The 20904-nt window shown below is 35.2% G+C and overlaps 1 protein-coding gene across 4 annotated transcripts in view; it reads right to left on the reverse strand.

The window, feature by feature from the left end:
- Positions 1-20904, reverse strand: part of TAF2 (TATA-box binding protein associated factor 2) — a 59992-nt gene that overhangs the window by 22345 nt on the left and 16743 nt on the right. For all 4 annotated transcript variants that reach the window (XM_050970587.1, XM_050970588.1, XM_050970586.1 and 1 more), the window contains exons 9-20: positions 20668-20767; positions 18987-19072; positions 15330-15465; positions 14163-14317; positions 12071-12185; positions 11861-11970; positions 11144-11209; positions 9010-9262; positions 5467-5607; positions 4033-4143; positions 2536-2729; positions 1844-1983 (exon numbers count right to left, since the gene is read on the reverse strand). In XM_050970587.1, coding sequence (XP_050826544.1) covers positions 1844-1983; positions 2536-2729; positions 4033-4143; positions 5467-5607; positions 9010-9262; positions 11144-11209; positions 11861-11970; positions 12071-12185; positions 14163-14317; positions 15330-15465; positions 18987-19072; positions 20668-20767 — 1607 coding nt within the window. The remainder of the gene's footprint in view (positions 1-1843; positions 1984-2535; positions 2730-4032; positions 4144-5466; positions 5608-9009; positions 9263-11143; positions 11210-11860; positions 11971-12070; positions 12186-14162; positions 14318-15329; positions 15466-18986; positions 19073-20667; positions 20768-20904) is intronic.

Below are 20904 nucleotides of genomic sequence, written 5' to 3' on the forward strand. Positions count from 1 at the left end.
CACCAAAAACCCACCAGTCTTAAAGCAGGAGCAGGAGCTCCTGTGCTCAGCACTGTAAGCTTGTATTTGAGAAATGACTGATGACCAGCTAGATAGCAGGCTGTGGGGTGAATTGTAGAGACTTTATAGAAGACAGATATTTGCATCTGCTACCTCTGCATCAGAGAAAAAGCTGTTAGCAAGGAGCAAGGCAGGTAGGTACAGCAGTATTCTGGTCTGAGCTCAGTCAAAAACTCTGTTCAGCTCAACCATCGAGTTCAAGTAATCTACTACTTTTCACCACTCAAGTTTTAGCTTCCTGTAGGTTTCAAGCAACTTACCCTATTATCTTGCTTATATAACACCCTGTTTGATCAGCTGTTTTAAATATGCACTTTATTACTTTGTAGTACAAACACTTTCTTATTTGAGCCAGTTATTAACTATAAATATCATCCATAAAAGGTCAAGAATTTAATGAGAAAACATTATTTCTATCAGTTTGTCTTTCCACAGGGTGGGATGAATTAGTGAGGAGATTCTTCTAAAGAAAAAGAGCTGATGAGTAAGCTTTCTATTCTCCAGCAAATATTTCCACTAACATTCTATGAAGGGTGGAAAAAAGCAATTAGCCCACCAGAGAGATATATACACAGCACTAGCACAGTTCTGAATTCTAGCTGTGTATCATTCATGGGATCACCAAGTGGTCTGAGCACAGTGGATTAAGGATACAGAGAGTCTGGTGGATTACAGGAGGGAGCCTGCTGGGTGCACAGCCTTCCTCACAGTTATCAACTGTTTGGACTGATAACCTGCTTTCAGCCTGTGACTGGATGCCTGAGTTTCACCAAATGCATTCACTTAAAGATTCCAATTGCCTTAAACCCACCCACTGCTTATCTAGTTTGAGAAATCTCTGGATAGAGAGACAGGAATAATGTCAAAGTAATACAGCTCTTAAAAAAAAGGAGAAAACAATTATTTGTGTAACAAGCAAAGGAAACTCTATTTTACCCTGAAAACAAAACAAACCCACAAAATCTGAAAGAGAATAATTAGAAATCTAGATCCACCAGTCTGCTACAGAGGAAGAACTGAAGGATTTGGCCCCTTTGAAAGGTATAAACCTCCAAACACAAAAGTACTACAAATCTCCTGAACAAATAAAGACTAGCCCAAATAAATGAACAGGACAATATAATACTAAATTAACTTTATGTAATTAATGCACATCACTGAAGCTGTAATTTCTAACTACCATCAGAAATCTGTCAGGATTGAGTATCAACTACAGAGCATTCAAGAAACTGTCCAGGGATTTTTTTGCATGGACCTGCAATAGTCAACTAGGATAAAGGTAATATTAAAAGAATGTAAACATCTCACAAACATAAGCTACGCATAAGGAATGGCAAAACAGAATCAGCCAAAATATCTCTACAATAATCTAAGTTTCCAAAATTTATAACCACAAGATACATGCAAAAAGCACAATTAAGATATCAGGAAGAAAGTAAAGCAAAATCAATGACTTTGACTAGCATTTATGGCTGAAATCAAATAAATCAAAGTCACTGAAGTGTTAAAGACAAATTACCAAATCCCCTTACTGCCACTCATTATTTCAAAATACTGGTATCTGATTCAATTTGCAAAGCACTGAGAAACAATGCTCAGCACATCTTCATAACACTTGTACTTGCTGGGACAAAACAATAATAGAAATCTCAGTTTCTTATTTATACACCTGTCACCATACAAGCTCTTCTGGTGAACACTATTTCAACCTAATATTAATGAGGTAAGCATTACATTTGTATGAGAATTGTTATAAATGTCAAAATACTTGGAAAAAAAGTACCTTTTGTGTAGTCAACAACAGCCTCCAGCGCTGCTATCCGGACATCGACGAAGTGCCCGTACTCTGCGTACGACTTGAAGAGAGCAGGATCGCTCGGGACATGGCCATTCTTCTGAAGCACTCGAATAGCTTTTAAACAGCTAGAAATGGTAGCAGAAGAAAATACACATCAGCTTTATGGAACACCAGCCAAGAAAAATAAAATTACTTTCTTCCAAATCAAGTACTGCAAATCTTCTGAATTATGTTATCCACACTAACATGATTAACATGTTACAATTACATTCACAGGATTAACACACAGCTCTTACTATCTCTGAATTAGGCAGAAACACAAACAAAATTTTCCACTCTGTCAAATCCATTGCTTGGTTTCAGTACAGCCAAGATAACTTAGAGAAAACACAGCTCATGTGATGTTGCATGCCCTACAGTTATTGTTACAAGGCAAAACTTTCATAAATGCTCCTCTTAAAGAGGCACGGGATGATCAAATTATGACTGCTACTAAAGGTCTATATTGACAAGAATTAATACTGAAAAGTAAAGCAATCAAGACAAACTTGCATTATCAGCTTTTGATATTTGAAAGGAATTTGACATTTAAGATTAAGACATACAAGTTAAAATCTCAAAAGCAAACTACAGAAAGGTCCATAAAACCCAAGAAAAGCAGTGTCACTAAACCATACCTGACTGTGATAGTATGTCTGTAACTGGGAAGAAGCTTCTCCATATTCAGAAAACGAGTAATTTCCTCAAGAATAAGTCGCACATCAGGATTTAAGTTATCCAATGTTCGAACTTCATTGTTCACACTGACTGCAGGAGTCACAGAGTTGGCTAGGGCATCAATCAGCTCAGCACGGTAGTAGTTGTCTGAAAACTACATAAAACCAATATTTAACACAAGAAAATATAACAGTATGTATCCTTTCAAAGCTAAGAAATGCTTAAGCCCTGTTATACAACAGATCTTGAAACCAAGACCATGGGAGAAACTGCATAAGAAAGGAAAACAAGAAAATATGGTTCTGAAAATCATACCATTAATCCAGCCAGCAACTTCATGAGCTTCTGAAATGAACTAATAAGCTCACTGCTGCTTAGTGAAAAAGATCTTACTTCTTCATCCACCCCTCTTACCTGGGCTCATGGTTTCACCCCTTCCATTATGCTGTCTTTTGCATCTGTTGGTTGTGTTAGTAAGCAGCAAAACATATAAAAATAAAATTTAAAAAAAGCAGAAAGAAGTACTGGATTTGAGTATTAGTTACTTTAACCTAAACAAACCCAGCATCTGTCGGATCCAGCAGAAGATGTTAAACATGTGTAAAAGGGACGCATGGGAAGGTGAGGCTGAGATGTCAGCACGTCACCCTTTTATTTGAATACTGATGCCTGCATTCATGTATCCAACTCTCTAACTCTACCCATCCATCATCCTTATTTCAGTAACAAGCAGCAGTGTGTGTTCTACACACACAAAAAAAATGAAGTTTATGACACATTAGACTGGTTCCACTCCACTTTGGATACTTAATTGGGAAGATTATGCTAGGCTCCTAGATATACAGATGGAATTTTGTATCAGCTCAGGATCTTAGAGATCATTTAATCATCCTTCGGAAGCGGTCTGTTTGGGAAGGAACTTGGGGTGACAACATTTCCAACTCAGATGGTTCAGTTTAGTGATGAAACAACACAAACCTGTGGTTCACCTGTTATTTAACCAGATGAAGACAATCCAGTTCTGTGAGCTAGAACTGATACTCAGAACACAGAATTCTAGAGTCCTGTATAGTGTTAAAAAAGATTATTTCCTTTCTTTGCTCTTTCAAATACTCCTCTCAAGGTAAATAAACATCAAAAAACAGTGCTGAACTTCTCATGCTACATTTTCTCCAAACACTTGGGTCGTTTGAACGAAAAAGAGTAAAGCAAGAAAAGTACGTGTGCAAATGAAGACAAGCATTAACAGCGAGCACACAGAGCTTTGAAACATCCAAGAAATGCTGCCATAGAAATGTCAGCTACAGGATATTCTCTAACATTTACCACATTACCTTTTCATCAACTCTGAGCTAGGTATTTGCAGCAGTGGCATCAAACATCATGCAGTGTACTAACTAAAACTTTTTTCACCAAAAAACAAATCAGTAAGAGATTAAAATAAAGACTGTCTTTACCTTATTCTTCCTGTTATCGTTATACTTGATCAAATCCAAAATAAACATTAAAACCTCCTTAGGACAAAGGTTGTGAACATCTCTCAGAAGGGCCATGGCAACAGGCATGGTCTGTGTAATACAATTAATTAATATCACTCTTTACATTATTGAAATTATAGTTACACCTTGAAAATAAGTACGTCCTGAAAATCAGCAATTAACAAATATATAATAGTAGGTTTCTGAAAAGCTGTATTTACATAATTTTTAAAAGTCAGACCATGTACTGAATAATTTTCAGATCAAATAAACTATGTAGTTATTGCTCAGTAATTAGTCACAACACAGACATTAAAAAAAAAAAAAGTACATCCAAAAAACAGACTCTCAAGTCAAGACAAAAGGTATCAAATGAAAAACAATGAGACATAGAAAATGATGATGGAATTTGAGATAGACAATGAATTTGAATGTTTTCATGTGAACATGATGTCTAAGCTTCCACTTTCACTGAGACAGATAGACCCAACAGGGTCAGTGAAGCCTGAAGAATTATTAGCCAGACAGCTGTTATTCTGATTAGGTATTTATCTTAGAATGAGCTAAGCAGATCTCTAGGCTCCACTCAACATAGATTTAAGAATCTTACTCTAGATCTACAAACTTGGCACACAGGATTAAAAGGGAGAAAAATGTAAGATTTAGAGGTAAAGACTGAACAAAAAAGCAGAAAAATACAAAAAGAAGGTCCAAGAATGACATGAAGAATGAAACAGTTTTGTTCAGAGAGAAAAAAAAAATTTGAGTTTTCTATAAAATCAGGAATATGAAACCTATGAAATAAGGACTCAATCACTCAGTCAAGTGAATCTTGAGAGAAAAACATTGCCATTAATCTTGTCATCCAATGAACAACCATAGGTTACAGCAAAAAAACCTGTGCTAATACCAAAATAAACAGTGGCAATATGTGATGCTGACAATAGAAAGAAGAGGGCAAGAAGGATCATGCAATGTCTTGAACTAAAAATGTCCACCAATTTAAGACTTATAAGATTTTACTTGCAGTATGGTATAACTGCCCCTAAAGAATGAAGGCAGTTGCTGAATTCACCTAAAAGATAAAATTAGTATCCTTCTTACAGTCCTATTTAAGAATGAGCTCACAAATAATTGCAAGTAATTATATAATAGGATATAATTCTCCATTCTTCTGAAGATACTGCTAATTTAACTTCACCTAATCAGAAAAAAATAGCTAAGAATTTGTTAATTGATTTTTAATAAGACTGAACAAACTGAAGCCATATGAGAAAGAATCAGTTACTTTGATTTTTATTAAAGAGGAAATCAGGTTTGTGCTACAAACATTCCTGTAACTGTCAGTTGTAGGAACATTTTTGTATTTTTGACAATTCTTTTAAAACATTCATTGAGAAAAATAAATTTTACCTTTTGAAGAAAGTAGCTCTGAAAGTTCATGAAGTTGTTGGTCTTCACAATGTTTGGACAAGTCTTACAACAAAACATTCGGGTAAAGAGTGACTTCATGGCTGGTGGTCCTGTCCACGTACTTACCATGGAATTTGCAATCTGAATAAGTAGGGGGAAGGGAAATCATATTAACACGACCACTGCTGGTTTAGTTTGGCTGTAGAAAAATACACATTTCCCATAATCAAAAAGGGTAATTGCCAAGAACATTCTCTCCTTTAAATAGATACTTACTTTCATGTGTATTATCTTATATTAGCTAAGTTTTCAGTGTCATTCCCAATATATCTTATCTACATTAAAGGTAAGTTTTATGGAAATTGTTCCATTTGGAAGACATCTGCAACTAACTATCCTTCCATGATAAACTTCTGTTCTTAATTATTTTCTCTTTTATATATTTTAGATGAATATTCTGTGTTTACTAAGCCAAGTTCTCTGACTCTACGGAAGCCAGTGATGGAAGGGGATTTTGCAATACCAACTTCCCAAATTTACCCTGCCAGTAACCTCAGCCTAGACTTTAAACAGGCCTCAGCCACCCTAAGAATAAAAGACCACCCCTAAAGTTAAAGGGAAGGCAGTGCCCTCTAACTTTAATTGTCATTTATTGAAGACTGTGCACTGAGAACAATTTATTGCTATAGTCTGCTTTGGTATAAGACAGTTAAGGTTCCACAAAGACAAAACTGCTCTTTGTGCCTCCCCAGCATCCTGAGTTTCATACATTTGCTGTAAGAAGCACTGAAAGCCTGCAGAACACCTGTGCCTGGTGGTGCCACAGAGTGGCAGATGGGACCAATGCACCCTAAAATGTAGCAGGAATTCCCATTGTTACAGACCCACCACAAACTAAGGAAAAATCTGTTCTTACAAAGAAAAACTTGAATTTGATGATTTCCTTCTAAATTATGCAGCTTGTTTCAAAGGCTATTACATATTCGGTAATTGAAGAAAAAGCAAGAGGCTATCTGAAAACGCATAGCAATCCACTTCATCATTGCTTTTGGGGAAGTGTGGTGCTTTATTACTAAAAACCACTTTTCCACTAAGCCAGGCTCCAAAGGAAAGTCAGAGAGGGAAAATACTGCAATTGATTTTCCCCTTGCAATAGGTGAACTGCTTGAACTAAAGATGCAGGTACAGCTTTTTTTGAAAGCTAACGTAACTCTTCCTGCAGAGGAAGATCCATCCCAAAGACTGCTTAGAAACCACCATAAAGAACTTAAAACTACAGATACAAAATTTATGTAGCAGTGTCCAATAAAACTCAATCCCCAAAAGATCAAAGTGTCCTATGTTTACAAGATATTCACCATTCCATTAATATCAGGGTTTATCTTTTAAGCATTTAATTTTACAAAGCCTGTAGATAAACAACTACTTTCAATTAAAATCAATAGTAGTTAAAACATTATCTTTGCAGTATATTTTTTTGGTCTTATCATGTGTTGTACAGCTCATTTAATTTTCTCTTTACTGACAGAACCTCATTTTTATACTTAGTCTATGGAGACATTACACATTCTGAACTAAATGCAACTGCACGTTCCTCATACAGTAGCACAAATGACCTATGTTGCATTATTCCTACTTAAAAAAGGCAGGAGGCACACTCCATTTCTGCACCATTAAATTCAGTACAGCATAAAAATGTGGACTAAGGTTTAACTCTCATGCACATCTATGAAACTCCTCATTGTTTGGGAGGGAGAAGATTGGGATGGTAGTGTTCCTACTGGAAAGTTTATAACACATCCCCTACACTGCCATGGATCTGAACTGGGAAATCAGCCTGTGTACCCTCAGGAATTAAGACTGTGACATTATCTTCTCCTTTCTCTGTATTTGTTACTTGCCCTGAAGGACTCAGGAATGAGACTCACAGTGTATGTGCACACATGTTCACTCATATCCTTAATTTATCAATGAGGATTTGATATATCACCTCGATACTTTACTGCTGAGAGACTGAAGTCCTTTTTTACAATGAGGTATACCAAGAAAGTATAGCAAATTCAGTTTGACAATTGCATTGTCACATATAATTTCTCTGTATCACCATGACTACACTGAAAATATTTGACAACAGTAACTGCAACCCAGCTAGAAACTGTAAATCAAAAAAGAACCCCCCTCTTAAATATTCACGAGGGACTCCGCTTTTTTCAGTGAAGAATACAAGTCCTGAATATTTACAACCTGAGAAAATGAAACTCAATGACAACAGGAAGTTATTCTTATTAATGTCCCGATGTTGGAATCAGTAATAGAATGTATTACACTTTCCTCCCAGGTACTTACATAAACATATCTACAACTTTGCTTTGCCATGCTCCTTCACCTTGATTTAATGTCACAGCCATGTTTTTTGCTTGCCTTATTATCTTCTTTTTTGCAAGTCAACCACCTTATCCACAGACCCAAGATTTTCCATACAATTACAACTGAACAAAACCAGCAATGATTATCTGCAGCCCAACTGCCTAAGAAGTTACAGTAAAGATAGAAAAAACTATAGCATTTAAATGTTGCAACAACTGCTCTTTTAATTTACCTGTGGAATATATTTACTATTAGATAGTGGAATATAGATACTATTAGATTCCAAGTGAATTTGTTATGAAAAGCACATATTTTAAGTCAGCACGGGCAGCACCAGTACTAGAACATACTCTGGTAGTTTCACATCAGTGTTTCATAATTTTAAAATAGTTTGTCAAAAAAAATGGGATTTTGATTTTCAAAATATGGCTGAAGGCTTTATTTCTGTATGGGAACTAAATGATTCCCAACAGGTACACAGCAGAAAGCAAGCTGTGTGTCAATAATCTCAACAAACTGTCAATCAATATGTCTTCCTGTGCATAAAAGTCACCAATATGCCATTTTGGAAATTCTTGTTCTTCTGTGTTTCCATCCAATTGATGTAAAATTACGGGTTTACAAGTTTTCATTCTTAATGCCAATTTTATGTCTAAGAAAAAAAATATCTTCCCTTTTCCAGGCAATTATTTGGCTTTTAAAGATTTAATTGTATCCCAACTTGATGTTTATTTTGTGACCCTATTCAATCTGAAACGATACAGAGCAGCAATCTGAAGTTCAATTAGGAAAAGATGAATTTCAGCACTTCAGAGTTCTCAAAAGACTGGCCAAGGAACTTCCCACTAAAATAATAAAAAATATACTTTGGTTCTGAAAAAAAATGAAACAAAAGTCTTTTATTTCTGCTACTTAATGAAATCTGGAAAAATCCCTTGTGGTTTTCATGTCTGACGTCTCAGTTTTGACAATTATGAAAGCCTTCTGCAGTCTCCATTTACAGACTAAAATAATACAACTTTCCTTTCAAATCAGCCATGTTAAAAATACTTGGCAAATACATTTAAGAAGCTAAATCTCAAGCCAGTTTAGGAACTGTGATGAGTTTTGACCCATTTTCAGCCATTTACAAAGTCTAGTGGATTTCCTCCCTTTCTGCCATGCACACAAGCTCACCTTTGCAAGGCAGAAGCAGGCCAGCATTCTCACCCGGTAGAAGCACTGCTCCTGTTCCAGGATGTCGGTCAGTGCAAGCCGGGATGCCGGAGTAGGGAACTTCTCCAGTGCCAGAATGGCTTCTTCTTGTGCCACCACATCTCTCTCATATCTTAGCTGATACTGCCACATGAAATCAGACTGTTCAAATTCCACCTTCCTCAGTACTGACATATCAGGATCTATTCTTATCCAGAGCAAGGGGGAATCAGCACTAAGATAGACATAAAAAAACATTAATAGCTTACAAAATTTCAACACTAAAGAAATGCTAAAGATCATCTAACTTGTTATGAGTTATTTGTACAGTATTTAAATTCGAAGAACCATAACAAAATACAGGTTAGAGAGAACTTTCGAAAGTCTCTTGCTCCAGTCTCCTGCTTCTAGGATGGCAATTTGATAGCCTCCCAGGACAATCTCTCCAAACCTCTAATATATCAAAGTGAATACAGTGTCGTAGTATTTTTAACCTACGGATCTTTGTTCATGGTAAACTACTGTATGATCCCAGTATATTTAATTCTATGTGCTCAGATGCTACAATTTTCCTAACTGATAAGCACTTTATCACCTTCTAAAGGTTAAGACTACCAAAAAAAAATAAATCCAAGAAAGAAAATCTGGTGGTAAATACACTTTTTTAAAATCAACAGATGTGAAATTCCTTTACAATCACTCATATGCTATGATGTTGAAAGCTGACAAGGGTAACCATGAAAATTATAAAAATCAGGATTGAAGTTATCCCACAGATAAAATTACTCACCCAAACACACATTTTACACTTTATTATTCACACAGCACTGTGAATGCAGAAGTAATTTATGGGAGCAACAAGCACAAATTATGCAATACATTCTCTTACTCATTTTTCCATATAAAAGTCACAAAATCAAAATACCAACAAAGCATTAGGAGAGAGTTTGGACTGATGAAAAGAGCGTCATTATAAATATGATGTGTATTTCTGTATATGTTTGTAGAAAATCCAGAATTGCCACCAAGTTAGTAGCTAGAGAAGAAACAACAATCAAAGAGTGTATACACAAGATTTCGAAAATAGAATGTGTATTATCACAGATGCTTGGAGCAGAGAAGCCCAAACTGGACAGCAGAATGACCACACCACAGATCAGGTTAGCAGATCAAATGCAAGTGTCTTGCATAAAATCCTATCCCAGTTCAAAGGTCTTTCTAAGATCACTGAAGTCTCAGCTCAGGGTAACAAAGCAGGGACCTGAGCATAAATGATCAAAAACAGTCACAAATATTTAGGGTAATTATCCTTTAATACAATTAAAACTATTAATATGTTAACTCTCAAATGGAAATGATAGCAATGACTTGCTCAATGTAAATATGTCTTACAAATTTTTTTCTCATAATGTATTAGCTGAGATTAAATTTATAAGAATCTGCAACACTTTTAAGGTGACAAGCAATCTATCCTTCTTCAAAGAGACACCACTGGCTTTCAAGAGGAGAAAACCCAGTGCCAACACCTCTCCTGTCTCTGAGGGTACTGCTGGCTCCAAGTCAAGGAGGGTAAGGCAGGTATTTAATTGAGCAACAATTTGCTTCCAAAGAGCTTAACAGTTCCAACTGAAATGAATGTCAGTGTGGATTTCAGTACGAAGCACTTCATCATTATTTTAATCTACAGGAATTCTTTTGTAATTACGGATTTCAGGAACCTGTCTGTATTAGTGGCAGTTAAATGGTCTTCAAGATCCAATAAAAATTGCTCTTACTTGGTTTCAAACAAATTCTTGTTTACATCTTACCTATGAAGTCAGCTGAAAGATATCATTGGAAATGAGTTAGAGTTAAGTAATTTATTATCACCATACCATGTCCAGATTTATTATAAAATCTGATTATATTGGTTAACCCATACTTTTTACACTTTGCCAGCATTTCCCAGCTACAGCAGAAAAGAGTCAGTAAAGACAGAGAAATGTGAGATAGTCTGGAAAGTTGTCAGTCATATAATAAAGTACAACTTTATCATCCAATCCTTCAAAATAGCATGCTTTAGACAAGGGGAAGATGGCTCAGACTCACACTGAGAAACTCCAACAAGACAACTTACTCCATAGCAGAAAGGTCCATGTCCACCTCTTCTCCATTCATCAGTGGAATCTTTTTCTTCTTATTTCTATTAAAAAAGAGGGGAAAAAAAGATGTATTACTTACCAGACTGGCAAATAGATGTTTATAAATTAAATTTAGGAATGCAAAAGTACTCTGTGCATTTCACCACACAAAAGCATAATATTCATAATATAAATTTGAGCTACGTATCCATTTCTACAATTTTTACCCCCACTATTTTTACAATTACACATAAACACAGAAGCTTGAGAAGTAGAATTCAAAGTAACTATCAAAATGCATTAGAAGATGGAGAGATTCAATGAGGGAAGTATGTCACTTTTCTTGTTCCTTAGGTTTGCCAAACAATCCTGGCACTCTCTTCACTTGAGGCACTCCTCTGGCCTACATCTGTCTTCCCTCTAATTTGTGATTCCCATTCAAAGAATGGGAAAATTTTGAATAATTTGATTATTAGAGTCTTCACTCAACTTATTCTACATAAATTAGATCTTCATAAAACTTCTACAAAATTACTTATAATTAAGAACTGTTGTAAGGTTTCTTGCTGTCCTTAAACAGTATGAAATTCTCCACTTACATCACAGGTGAATCTTAGTAAGATTAAGAAGAAGCATATATTTATCATCAAATGCCCTGAATGTTTTCATAAATCCATAGTAAAAATACCTGCAGTTAGTATTTTAGCTCTTACCTTCTGCTTTTAGAATGGCAAGGTATATCATGTTTAAGACTGTTTTCTTCAATCTGCAATGTATGGTTGAATGAGCCATCAAGTTCTTGCACTGTCACTTTAAGAGGACCCTTCAAGTTCACAAGATTTTGTTATTAACATTAAACTTATGCTTATTAATGTATACATCATACTTGTATGTGTAGGTAAAATATGGAAAATGCACCTTACCACGTATTTCTGAGTCCCAGGAGATGTGTAATCTTGTTTTATTTCCAATTCCAATACATTCCGTTTTCTATTAAATGCAAAGCTACCATAAAATTTTACCACTCCACTCTGATCCCTAATAAGTAGTATAGGAATTCTAGTGCAAAATGCAATAGTTATAAAAATCCATAATTCTCAATGCTTAATACTTGCTTTATGCCTCTTTATTCCTAGAATTTCCCATTCCAAGAAAATTTGGAAATGAAATCACTCATGTTCATTCACGAAACTCTGGGGTTTTACGTTCCTTAAATTTTTTTTCCTTTCATGTTTCTTATGGAGAAAATCTGAAATGAAATGAAAACTACCTAGTACAAAGAAATTAATTATGAAAAACTATTCTGGACTCTACCACATCCAATGTCCTTGGCATGCTCTCAGAAGAGTAATTGTGTAAGACTTCAGTAATGGTTTTACTATGTATTTTAGTTAAATAAAACTAAGGGGAAAATGTAGACATTAGCTTCTGTTTTCTACCCACACTACATTTAACTCCATTATTTTATTGCAGTTTTCCAAACCGGGTCATGTGAGCATTCACGCGTGTGCGTGTGTGTGTGAATGTGTGTGTGTGTGTGAGTTCACATATACATGAAAGTATACAATATGAATGATAAAAAGTAACAATCTCACTCTAAATTTTTGCCCAAGCAATGATTTCTTCAAGACAGCTTTTCCTGTGAATAATTTCATCATTCATTTCTGTATCACAGCCATTACTACACTTGACTTATAGCAAACTAAAACACTAAACTGAAGCATTTTATTCTAATGCACACTCTCACAAGTCTCTGACAATATGAGACAAAAGCAAGGGAGGAAAATCTGTTCTTTTATGTCCCAACATTTAAGGGAAGAGCTTCCATATTCAAAGACACTTCTTCTCATACAGAAGGTATTAACTTTCCTCCCAAAACTTGGCCATTTGGATAAATACTTCAGACTGGTTCTTGTTCATAGATGCTGCCTTCATGAAGCTCTGGGACTTTGTCATCAGGTACAGTTTAAGACATTTCTAGTGGTTTTAGGGGGCCAAAGCGTGGAAAAAGTGAAAATAATCCCCAAATGTGTGAAATACAGTTCTTTCTTCCTTACAGAACAGATGCAGTTAAAATTCACCCAGCTCAGACAGTAAACTGACATTTAACTGTCACTGCAGTGTGAATACAGAACTTCTATTTTTCTTAAGTGCTTGGCACAGCAAGGTATGTAAATCAGAATAATGTATATTTATACTTTATGAACACTTCTGATGCAAATAAAATACTAATTTCTCAAATTACTCTAAAAGTACTAATTATACAGTGCTTTTTAGTTAAGATATTGAGATGCATGAATATTGTTAAGTCAGCTCAAATTAAATACCTTCTTCTGTTGTCTGTTACAACAGTAAGGTATGTTTTTGCTGCAGTCACGTACAATTCTAGCCTGGAGTCACATTAAATAAAACTACCAATGAAACCTGCTAAATGGAGCCACTTCAAATTTCCCCTCATATCAATTCAAAGTAAGAAACTGTTTCTTTACTAATATCATCTAAATTTGAAGACTCAACACACAGAGATTTATTTTATCTGAAACTGTGCTATTAACACAAGCTAAAAAGCTATTAAAGTATATTGTAAACTAATAGTCTGTGCTATAGGTTACTTATTTCATGGTGATTTACTGGAAATCACATATTAAAATGCACCAGACTATAGCATTTTCCATGTCCCAGTTCAGCATATTTCTATGGGCAGTGTCCTCTGGAATCCTTTTAGTATAATTTGGCCTTAAATTCCAGCAGAGTTCCTGTGCTTCTTTCAAATGAAAACTTAAAATAATGAAATCCCTTCTAGTAAAGAATATGCAAAAAGCCAGTATAGTTCAAAGGACTATGAAAAGATTGTGAACTTGTGGCTCACACACATATCTAATTCACAGAATAATGTACTTAACTGTTTTATGCAAAGATATTTCATGCCCTTCTTCACATTCTTTTGATAGTGCCAATTAAAAAACCAAATTCATTTTCCATATTAACAATCCAGACCAAGAATAAAAAGGATACACCCATTGCTTTATTAAAGGTTGGATGTCTTTGCCTGAGACATTTGAGATAGATTTCAAAAACCCCGATGTGGAAACCAACATCTGACTCCACATGTGTGACTGGAACTTCTGAGATGAAGCAGTACTGGCCAGACTCAACAACTTGTTGAAAACCTAAAATGATCAAAAGTTATTACTTTCCCTTAATACTTACATATAAAGTAATCTTTTCTGTTTAATTGCTGTTTAATTGCAACTAAAGGTCAATATAAACTCACTTTCTGATAACTGGCGTCAAAAAAAGGTTTTTAAAATAAACACATTACAGGAAATCATTTGCTTGACCATATCAGAAATTTTCAGTCCAAATGTATCTTCCTCCAAGTTACACATACATATGCACACACAAAATCCATTAAAAGATCATCAACTTTCAAAAGTTATCTACAGTAAAAGAAATCACTGACTATATCTTCTTTATCAGAAATTAAACATTCATCAGATTCTCTGCAGTATTTTCAACCTGACCACAACCTAAAATAGCTCTAGCACAATAACATACATGTTTTCCTTAAAAATAACCTCAAAGCAAGGCAAAAACCCCCAACCCCCCAAAAACCTGAAGCTGATGTGAAAATACCACTCATTTTTAACTGTTTATTTGTAGCACCTTATTCTTTCTAAGGCATGTCACAAAAGATAATGAGTGAAGAAGAGAAACTACAGTTCTGCAGAAGTTCAGTATTTCAGAATAAAATTACAATCTTCTATTCAAATGCTTCTCTAATATAAGCACCTAAGTTTTATCGAAGACTGAAAACTTCATATAAGGAGACAGCTAGAGCTGGATTCTCATTTATAATTTCATTAGGCTAGCTCACAGCAGCACCAGTCAGGGACAGGAAAATAGGCTCCCAATGTTAACAGCAACCCAAACCAATGAAACACCTTAAGATTAAAGAGAATATGCAGCATATAATAAGTACTGTAAATTATGCATAAGAATAACAGTTAATCTTGTCCTAACACAAATGACCAAATGTTTGTGCAGTCCTGCTAAAACTGAAACTACAAAAGGAATCCTATGATGACCTTTTCTCTACTTCTCTGAACTCAATTTAATGAACAGAAATGCAATTGAAGACAAGGAGTTTTCTATATTCCACATAATCATCTAAATACCTACCTGTAACATGAACTCCATGCTAATTCTGTTCTCAATCAGCCTCATAACAAGATGTGCTTTACACTGGAACATAGTGTAATACTCCCAGGACAGTGTATGAGGGTGTTTGATAGAAAAATGTAAATGTGAAGCTGGGCTGAAAAAAAAAAAAAAAAATCAAAAACCCCATCTATTTAGCATTTTATTGAATGAAACTTTAAATGTACCCCAGCAACCAAGCTTAGAGCTGCACCAACAATTACTTAGGATTTCTTGTACTGCTTTAGTTACAAATCATGGCACACTTAAAATGACCATTCACTTGTCCAGAGAGGTGACAGGAGTGTATGTACCTGGCATACAGCAAGTACTGCACAGAGATTAATGGCATATGATAGCTGCTGTGTAGGGCTGTAGAGACAGTGGAAGCACCAGCACATTGAGCAAGGAACCTGTGACTGCATCTGGAAATTACTCATGAATCAGCAATGTTCCTGCTCTATTTCCATTTAAGAGTAACTGTATATAGTAAATATTTTGTATTTAAATAAATAATTATTGCAATTCAAGAAAAGTAGGAGTTTTAGAATTCACAGGACACTGTCATGTGATGGGCCTAAGGAATTTCTTTCCTTTTATTTTAGTTAGCAACTTTATCTTTCAATATTTTGGCAAACTTGCTATCTTCTAAATCAGATAACATGGCAAAGAAGACTAGGCTGGTAATATTTAATCCTTGAGAAGAAGACTTTTTTGCCTCCTTTTAAAGACTTATTTGAGAAGAAGAAATTATTAATAGTCTGACTTAATTTTCTTGATGAACCAGGTCTGTGACAACTGTATGTTGCTTTGCTATGTTTCTTCTTTTAGTATTTTTCACAGGACATCTGAGTTTTCCATGAATGAGTAACACACATCTGAAGAAACCACGTTTGCTGAGGTTCACTAGCAAGTGTTTTAGAAAGACAGTACCAGCACGTAGCTCCTTTTCTGCAGCCCTTAATATTTCAGATGGCAAGAACCAAGGTAGCTGCAATACCTTAATAACTTTTCCATCTTCTGTTTACTGGGAGAATCCGTTGACTTTGCTCATGAGTATTTGCTTAAACATCTTAAGAAGATACAAAAAAATGTTTCTAAATTTAAGAAGTATTACCCTTCTCAGGTACAGTAATTTTGTGAAAAAGAAGTATAAGGGTTAACTCCTTGTTTGTAGTTGATAAGCAGTTGCTGAAGTTTCCCTGATCACAATTCTCATGTTATTCTGGATACTTCTCTATTCTGAGGTAGGGAAGGACTAGCAACCATTGAAATTCAAGGAGGAAGCTGAGGTTGCGGCTCAGACATTATATAATAATTTGGTCTCAGAATAAAACCTATTTATCCAGCTTCAAATTTGACTGACTTTGAGCTTCAAAGTTGATTGACTTTTGTAAAATTCTTTTCCTGCAAAGCACAACCAAGCCAGTACCCACAACCCCAAGATCCCTTTTTAAATTTACTAAGTGTTGATTGATTTTGGTACTGGTTACATTATTTAACTGCAAAACAAACTGAGTCAAGTTTGCATTTGACAGTTACATATTGTAGTTCCCTCAATATTAATAGATTTCTTCAGATTATATTTTTTTCAATCATTACAATTCCACAGATTTTATTGAACTGGAACCAAAGCAGTGTTAAAATTACCAATATGGACCTAAAGCCTTTGGCAAAAAGTAGACAGTGAAGCAGCTTTTCCACAGAATTTTGTAATGCTCATGCTCCTGAAATAAGAGTCCAGCCATTCAATATAACCCTTGTTAGTAAGCTTCTTCCATATGAAATATAACTATATGTTTTCAAAAGTTTTCAATTTTTACAGTAGGGTGGTACCAGCCCAGTCAAAGGCTGAAAAGAACCACAGTCTGAGAGGAGGACACAAAATGAAAAGGTTACACACAAAGCTTTGTTCTGAAGCTTTCATCCACACGGCAGTTAATCTGCAGTTTTCTTTGCTTCATTTTCCCAAGCTCTGGGATTTTGACTTTTAGAATAAGCACTCTGGAGTGCCGTGTTTGTGCTACTCCAGACATAAACAGGAAGAATCTGAGACCTTTGTTTTGCACAGAAATTATTTTGTGTGTCTGAAGGAAGTTGGGTTTTTGTTTTTTATTTCCCTTGATGATTTATTATATTTTACTTCTAATTTAGCTGAAAAATGAGATTATTACTTAACACAAAATTTCTTCATATTGTTATTAACTGGAACTGCTGTGCTGCAAATGCGTTTGCCAGCTGTATCATAACAAGCAGAACAAAGAAATGAAATGCATAGAATATACTGGAGAAAAATGTTCAAGGCCCCATTAGGAAAATACTTTCCTTCAATACAAATAAACTCTCAGAATCAGGAACACATCCATAATTTAAATACCAGGGAACTCTGCAATCTACAAAGAACAGCAAGCTGTAATTCATACTTAAGTGATGCCGTGGTTATTGTTAACAAGCTGTAACGCAATGAAGTAGTTAAATAACTAGAAACGGTTTCCAGCAATATAGCACAGCAAGGAAATACAACTTTAAGAGAATTAGGACAAGATTTTGTCAATTATAAGTGTCCAATTCTAGCATAAATTTAGTGAAACTAGTAAAATTAACAATCAGAAAGAGATTTTGATTTTATTGACTTTCCTTCTTTAAAAATGTGTCCCTTATCTCTACTGTCATCTGATCTTATTACTGTGAATTTAGTGATTCTCATAATTCATTCAGTTCTAAAACCAGAGTTTTAACTTAAATTAACAAAATATGGATTTGCACACTATCAAGTGCAAAAGAACCACTGTTATAGACAATTTTGTTGTATTTTCATAAGATGAGGGCTTCTGCTGCAGTAAAGAACAGAAGTTGACATAGTAGTCCACCTGAACAGGCTCAACCTTGCAGTTGTGCATGTGCTGCTTGTGTGTTTCCAAAAAGCAAGTCTTGTGAGGCTGTGTTATATGGAGATCAATTTATGCAAGAAAAGAAAAACCCAGCAAAAGCTTGTAACTGAAACCCATATTAACTTACTGATCTGACATGTAGCAATATTTTTCCACCTCCAGTGTTTAGTACTTCTCAGTGGGTAGTACTGGAGTATTACAAGAGAGGGAAGGGGAATCATTCTAAGCTAGACACACTGAAGCTACAATTACCGGGAAAATAAAAACCCAGCCATTTCACACTGATAACTAATAGTACTTCACCGATGACTGATCTAATAATTTTCTACCCCCAATATACTAAGAAATCTCAGTCTAAGACTACAAGGTGGTATCTGAGAGCAGAAAGAAAAAAAGAGCAAAGAAACAGAAAGCTGATGATACCATTAAAAAACCTGAAAATCACTAACCCCTCCAGAAAGAGCTCACATCAAAATTCTAGCTCCATGTTCTCTCTTATCCTCTTACTAAAAAGCAGTTTCATAACAGCATTAAAAACATTCATTATACTTAATTTCCTTTTTGAAAGAAAAAAAACCCGCAGGTATTACAATATACTCAAGATGTACTTTATGAGACTGGTAATACATGCCTTGGGTAGCTCGAGATCTTCAGTGTTTGGCCTTGTGCTACACAACACACCCAAGGCATATATTAATGGCCCCATGAAAACATACCCTGCAATGATTTGCAGCTTAAATAAACATACTTGTCTTTCTCTTTTCCTCCTCCGAATATTGGATGCAGTAAAACTCCTCCAGTCTTCAGTTCGTATGCCACGATTTGATCTAACTCCTAAGAACAAAATACATAAGTAAGCATAATTTTGAAGAGCAGAAAAATTATTTAAAGAAGACAGGAAAGCTTTTAATATTGTTCAAGTCCTACCTCCTAATAAGTTTGTTTACAAAGGGAGAAGTATTTTAAAATCAGGGATGTTCCTCAAATGACAAACAATAATAAAACAGTAGAAATTAGTATTTCATACTTGTTCATGGGCTGAACAGGGGGCTAATGCCCAACAGTGCTGAACTACATTATAACCAGAGTATTATAATTCAATAAGTAATTGTCTTTGACCAAAATAAATAAATGTGATCAGTATTTCATGCAGTGGAAAACAACAACAGATATACACACACAAATAAATCTAATATATTAAATATAGATATAAATAAATAAATACTTATGTCTGGCCCAAGCTCTGTACTGGGTCTGAACTTGTGTGATGCCAGGTTAACGAGCACACCTTAAGGCAGGATGTTTGTAAGGGTGACTTTTTTCACCCAAAAGTCAACATGAATCAAATTGTGTCAACTTAAGGACAGGAAATGGAAAGTGATGCCTGTCTGCATTGCACAGTTAAAGTGTTTATATGTATTGAGATTTATTGATACATATCAAGCAGCACACTTTCATATATTGGTAATACACTAGAAAAAGGGCAGAACTAGAGCCTGTGACAGAAGCACCACTCAATTCTATGTGGACACCTTTAGTTTAGTGTGGATAGATGTGGAACAATATGAGCAACTCCTGCTGCAGACAGCAGTGAACTCTTCCTAAAGACCTCCATCCAGTTCTGCTGTTCTCTGCACCACCCACACCTTCAGCACAGACAACACCAGACTGGTGAACTGAATGAGCATTAGGCAGAGAAGGAAGTGGTACTGGGTCCCCAGATGAGTAAGGAATGTAAATGGAGCAAGGAGGGTTAGGATTTACTTTTTGGAATAGAGAGAGTAAGAGAACAGCATGAGAGAAAGAAGATATGTATCTTTTTGTGAATAAATGTTACTTGCAAAGAATGAGGAGTCATTGCTGCTATCACTACAAAGTACCTGTGTGAAAGATTACATTTGGAAATGTAAGCTATAGATAGAAATTTGTTTTCCAAGTAAAGAAATCACTTCAAACAGGGAGTTTTGTACTGTTTCATTATTTCAATGATACTAAAAGATACCTGAACCACCACCGATCCAAACTAATACTGGAGCCTTTCTGAGCTGTATGGATAGCCATCACAGCATAAGAAATTCACCAAATACAAATTCTTATGAATCCTATATTCAATTCTAAGTATTCCAAAAGTAGCATCTTTTTGACTCCTTTTTGGTTCAGGAGTCCAAACAAAAAGAGGAAAACTAATTGCATGGAGAGACAACAACAATTATTATTTATTATACATATGGCAGTCGCAAAAATCTATTTTGGTTTGTATGCTTGGTGTTCTTCCTTTCAGCGAGTGGTAAAAATATTTTAGCTCTGAGGTTTGTCACTACTAAAAAGGTCTTTAGATTGCAATGCAAAGCTATATTATATTCAGGTTCTATACTGTATTTTCCTTGATGCAAAATGTCTGAAAGGTATAGAAAATGCTACAATGTTACCTGTTTAATCCAGTGGCGATACTCATTAACACCAAAGGTTTTTTTCATCCAAAGGCCATAAATGTAACCAGAGATTCCCTTTAGCACCCATTCATCTGACCTAGTATAAGAAAGAAACATGAATTATATCACTTCAGAGGATATTTTGTAAGGGATGGTATTTTTGACCAGCTCAAAAATAGCCACAAATTTCAAGAGGTTGTATAACTTCTCTAAGTCAACAGAAGTCTGATGAGC

This window comes from Serinus canaria, chromosome 2 (genome assembly GCF_022539315.1).
Source record: "Serinus canaria isolate serCan28SL12 chromosome 2, serCan2020, whole genome shotgun sequence".
NCBI lineage: Eukaryota > Metazoa > Chordata > Aves > Passeriformes > Fringillidae > Serinus > Serinus canaria.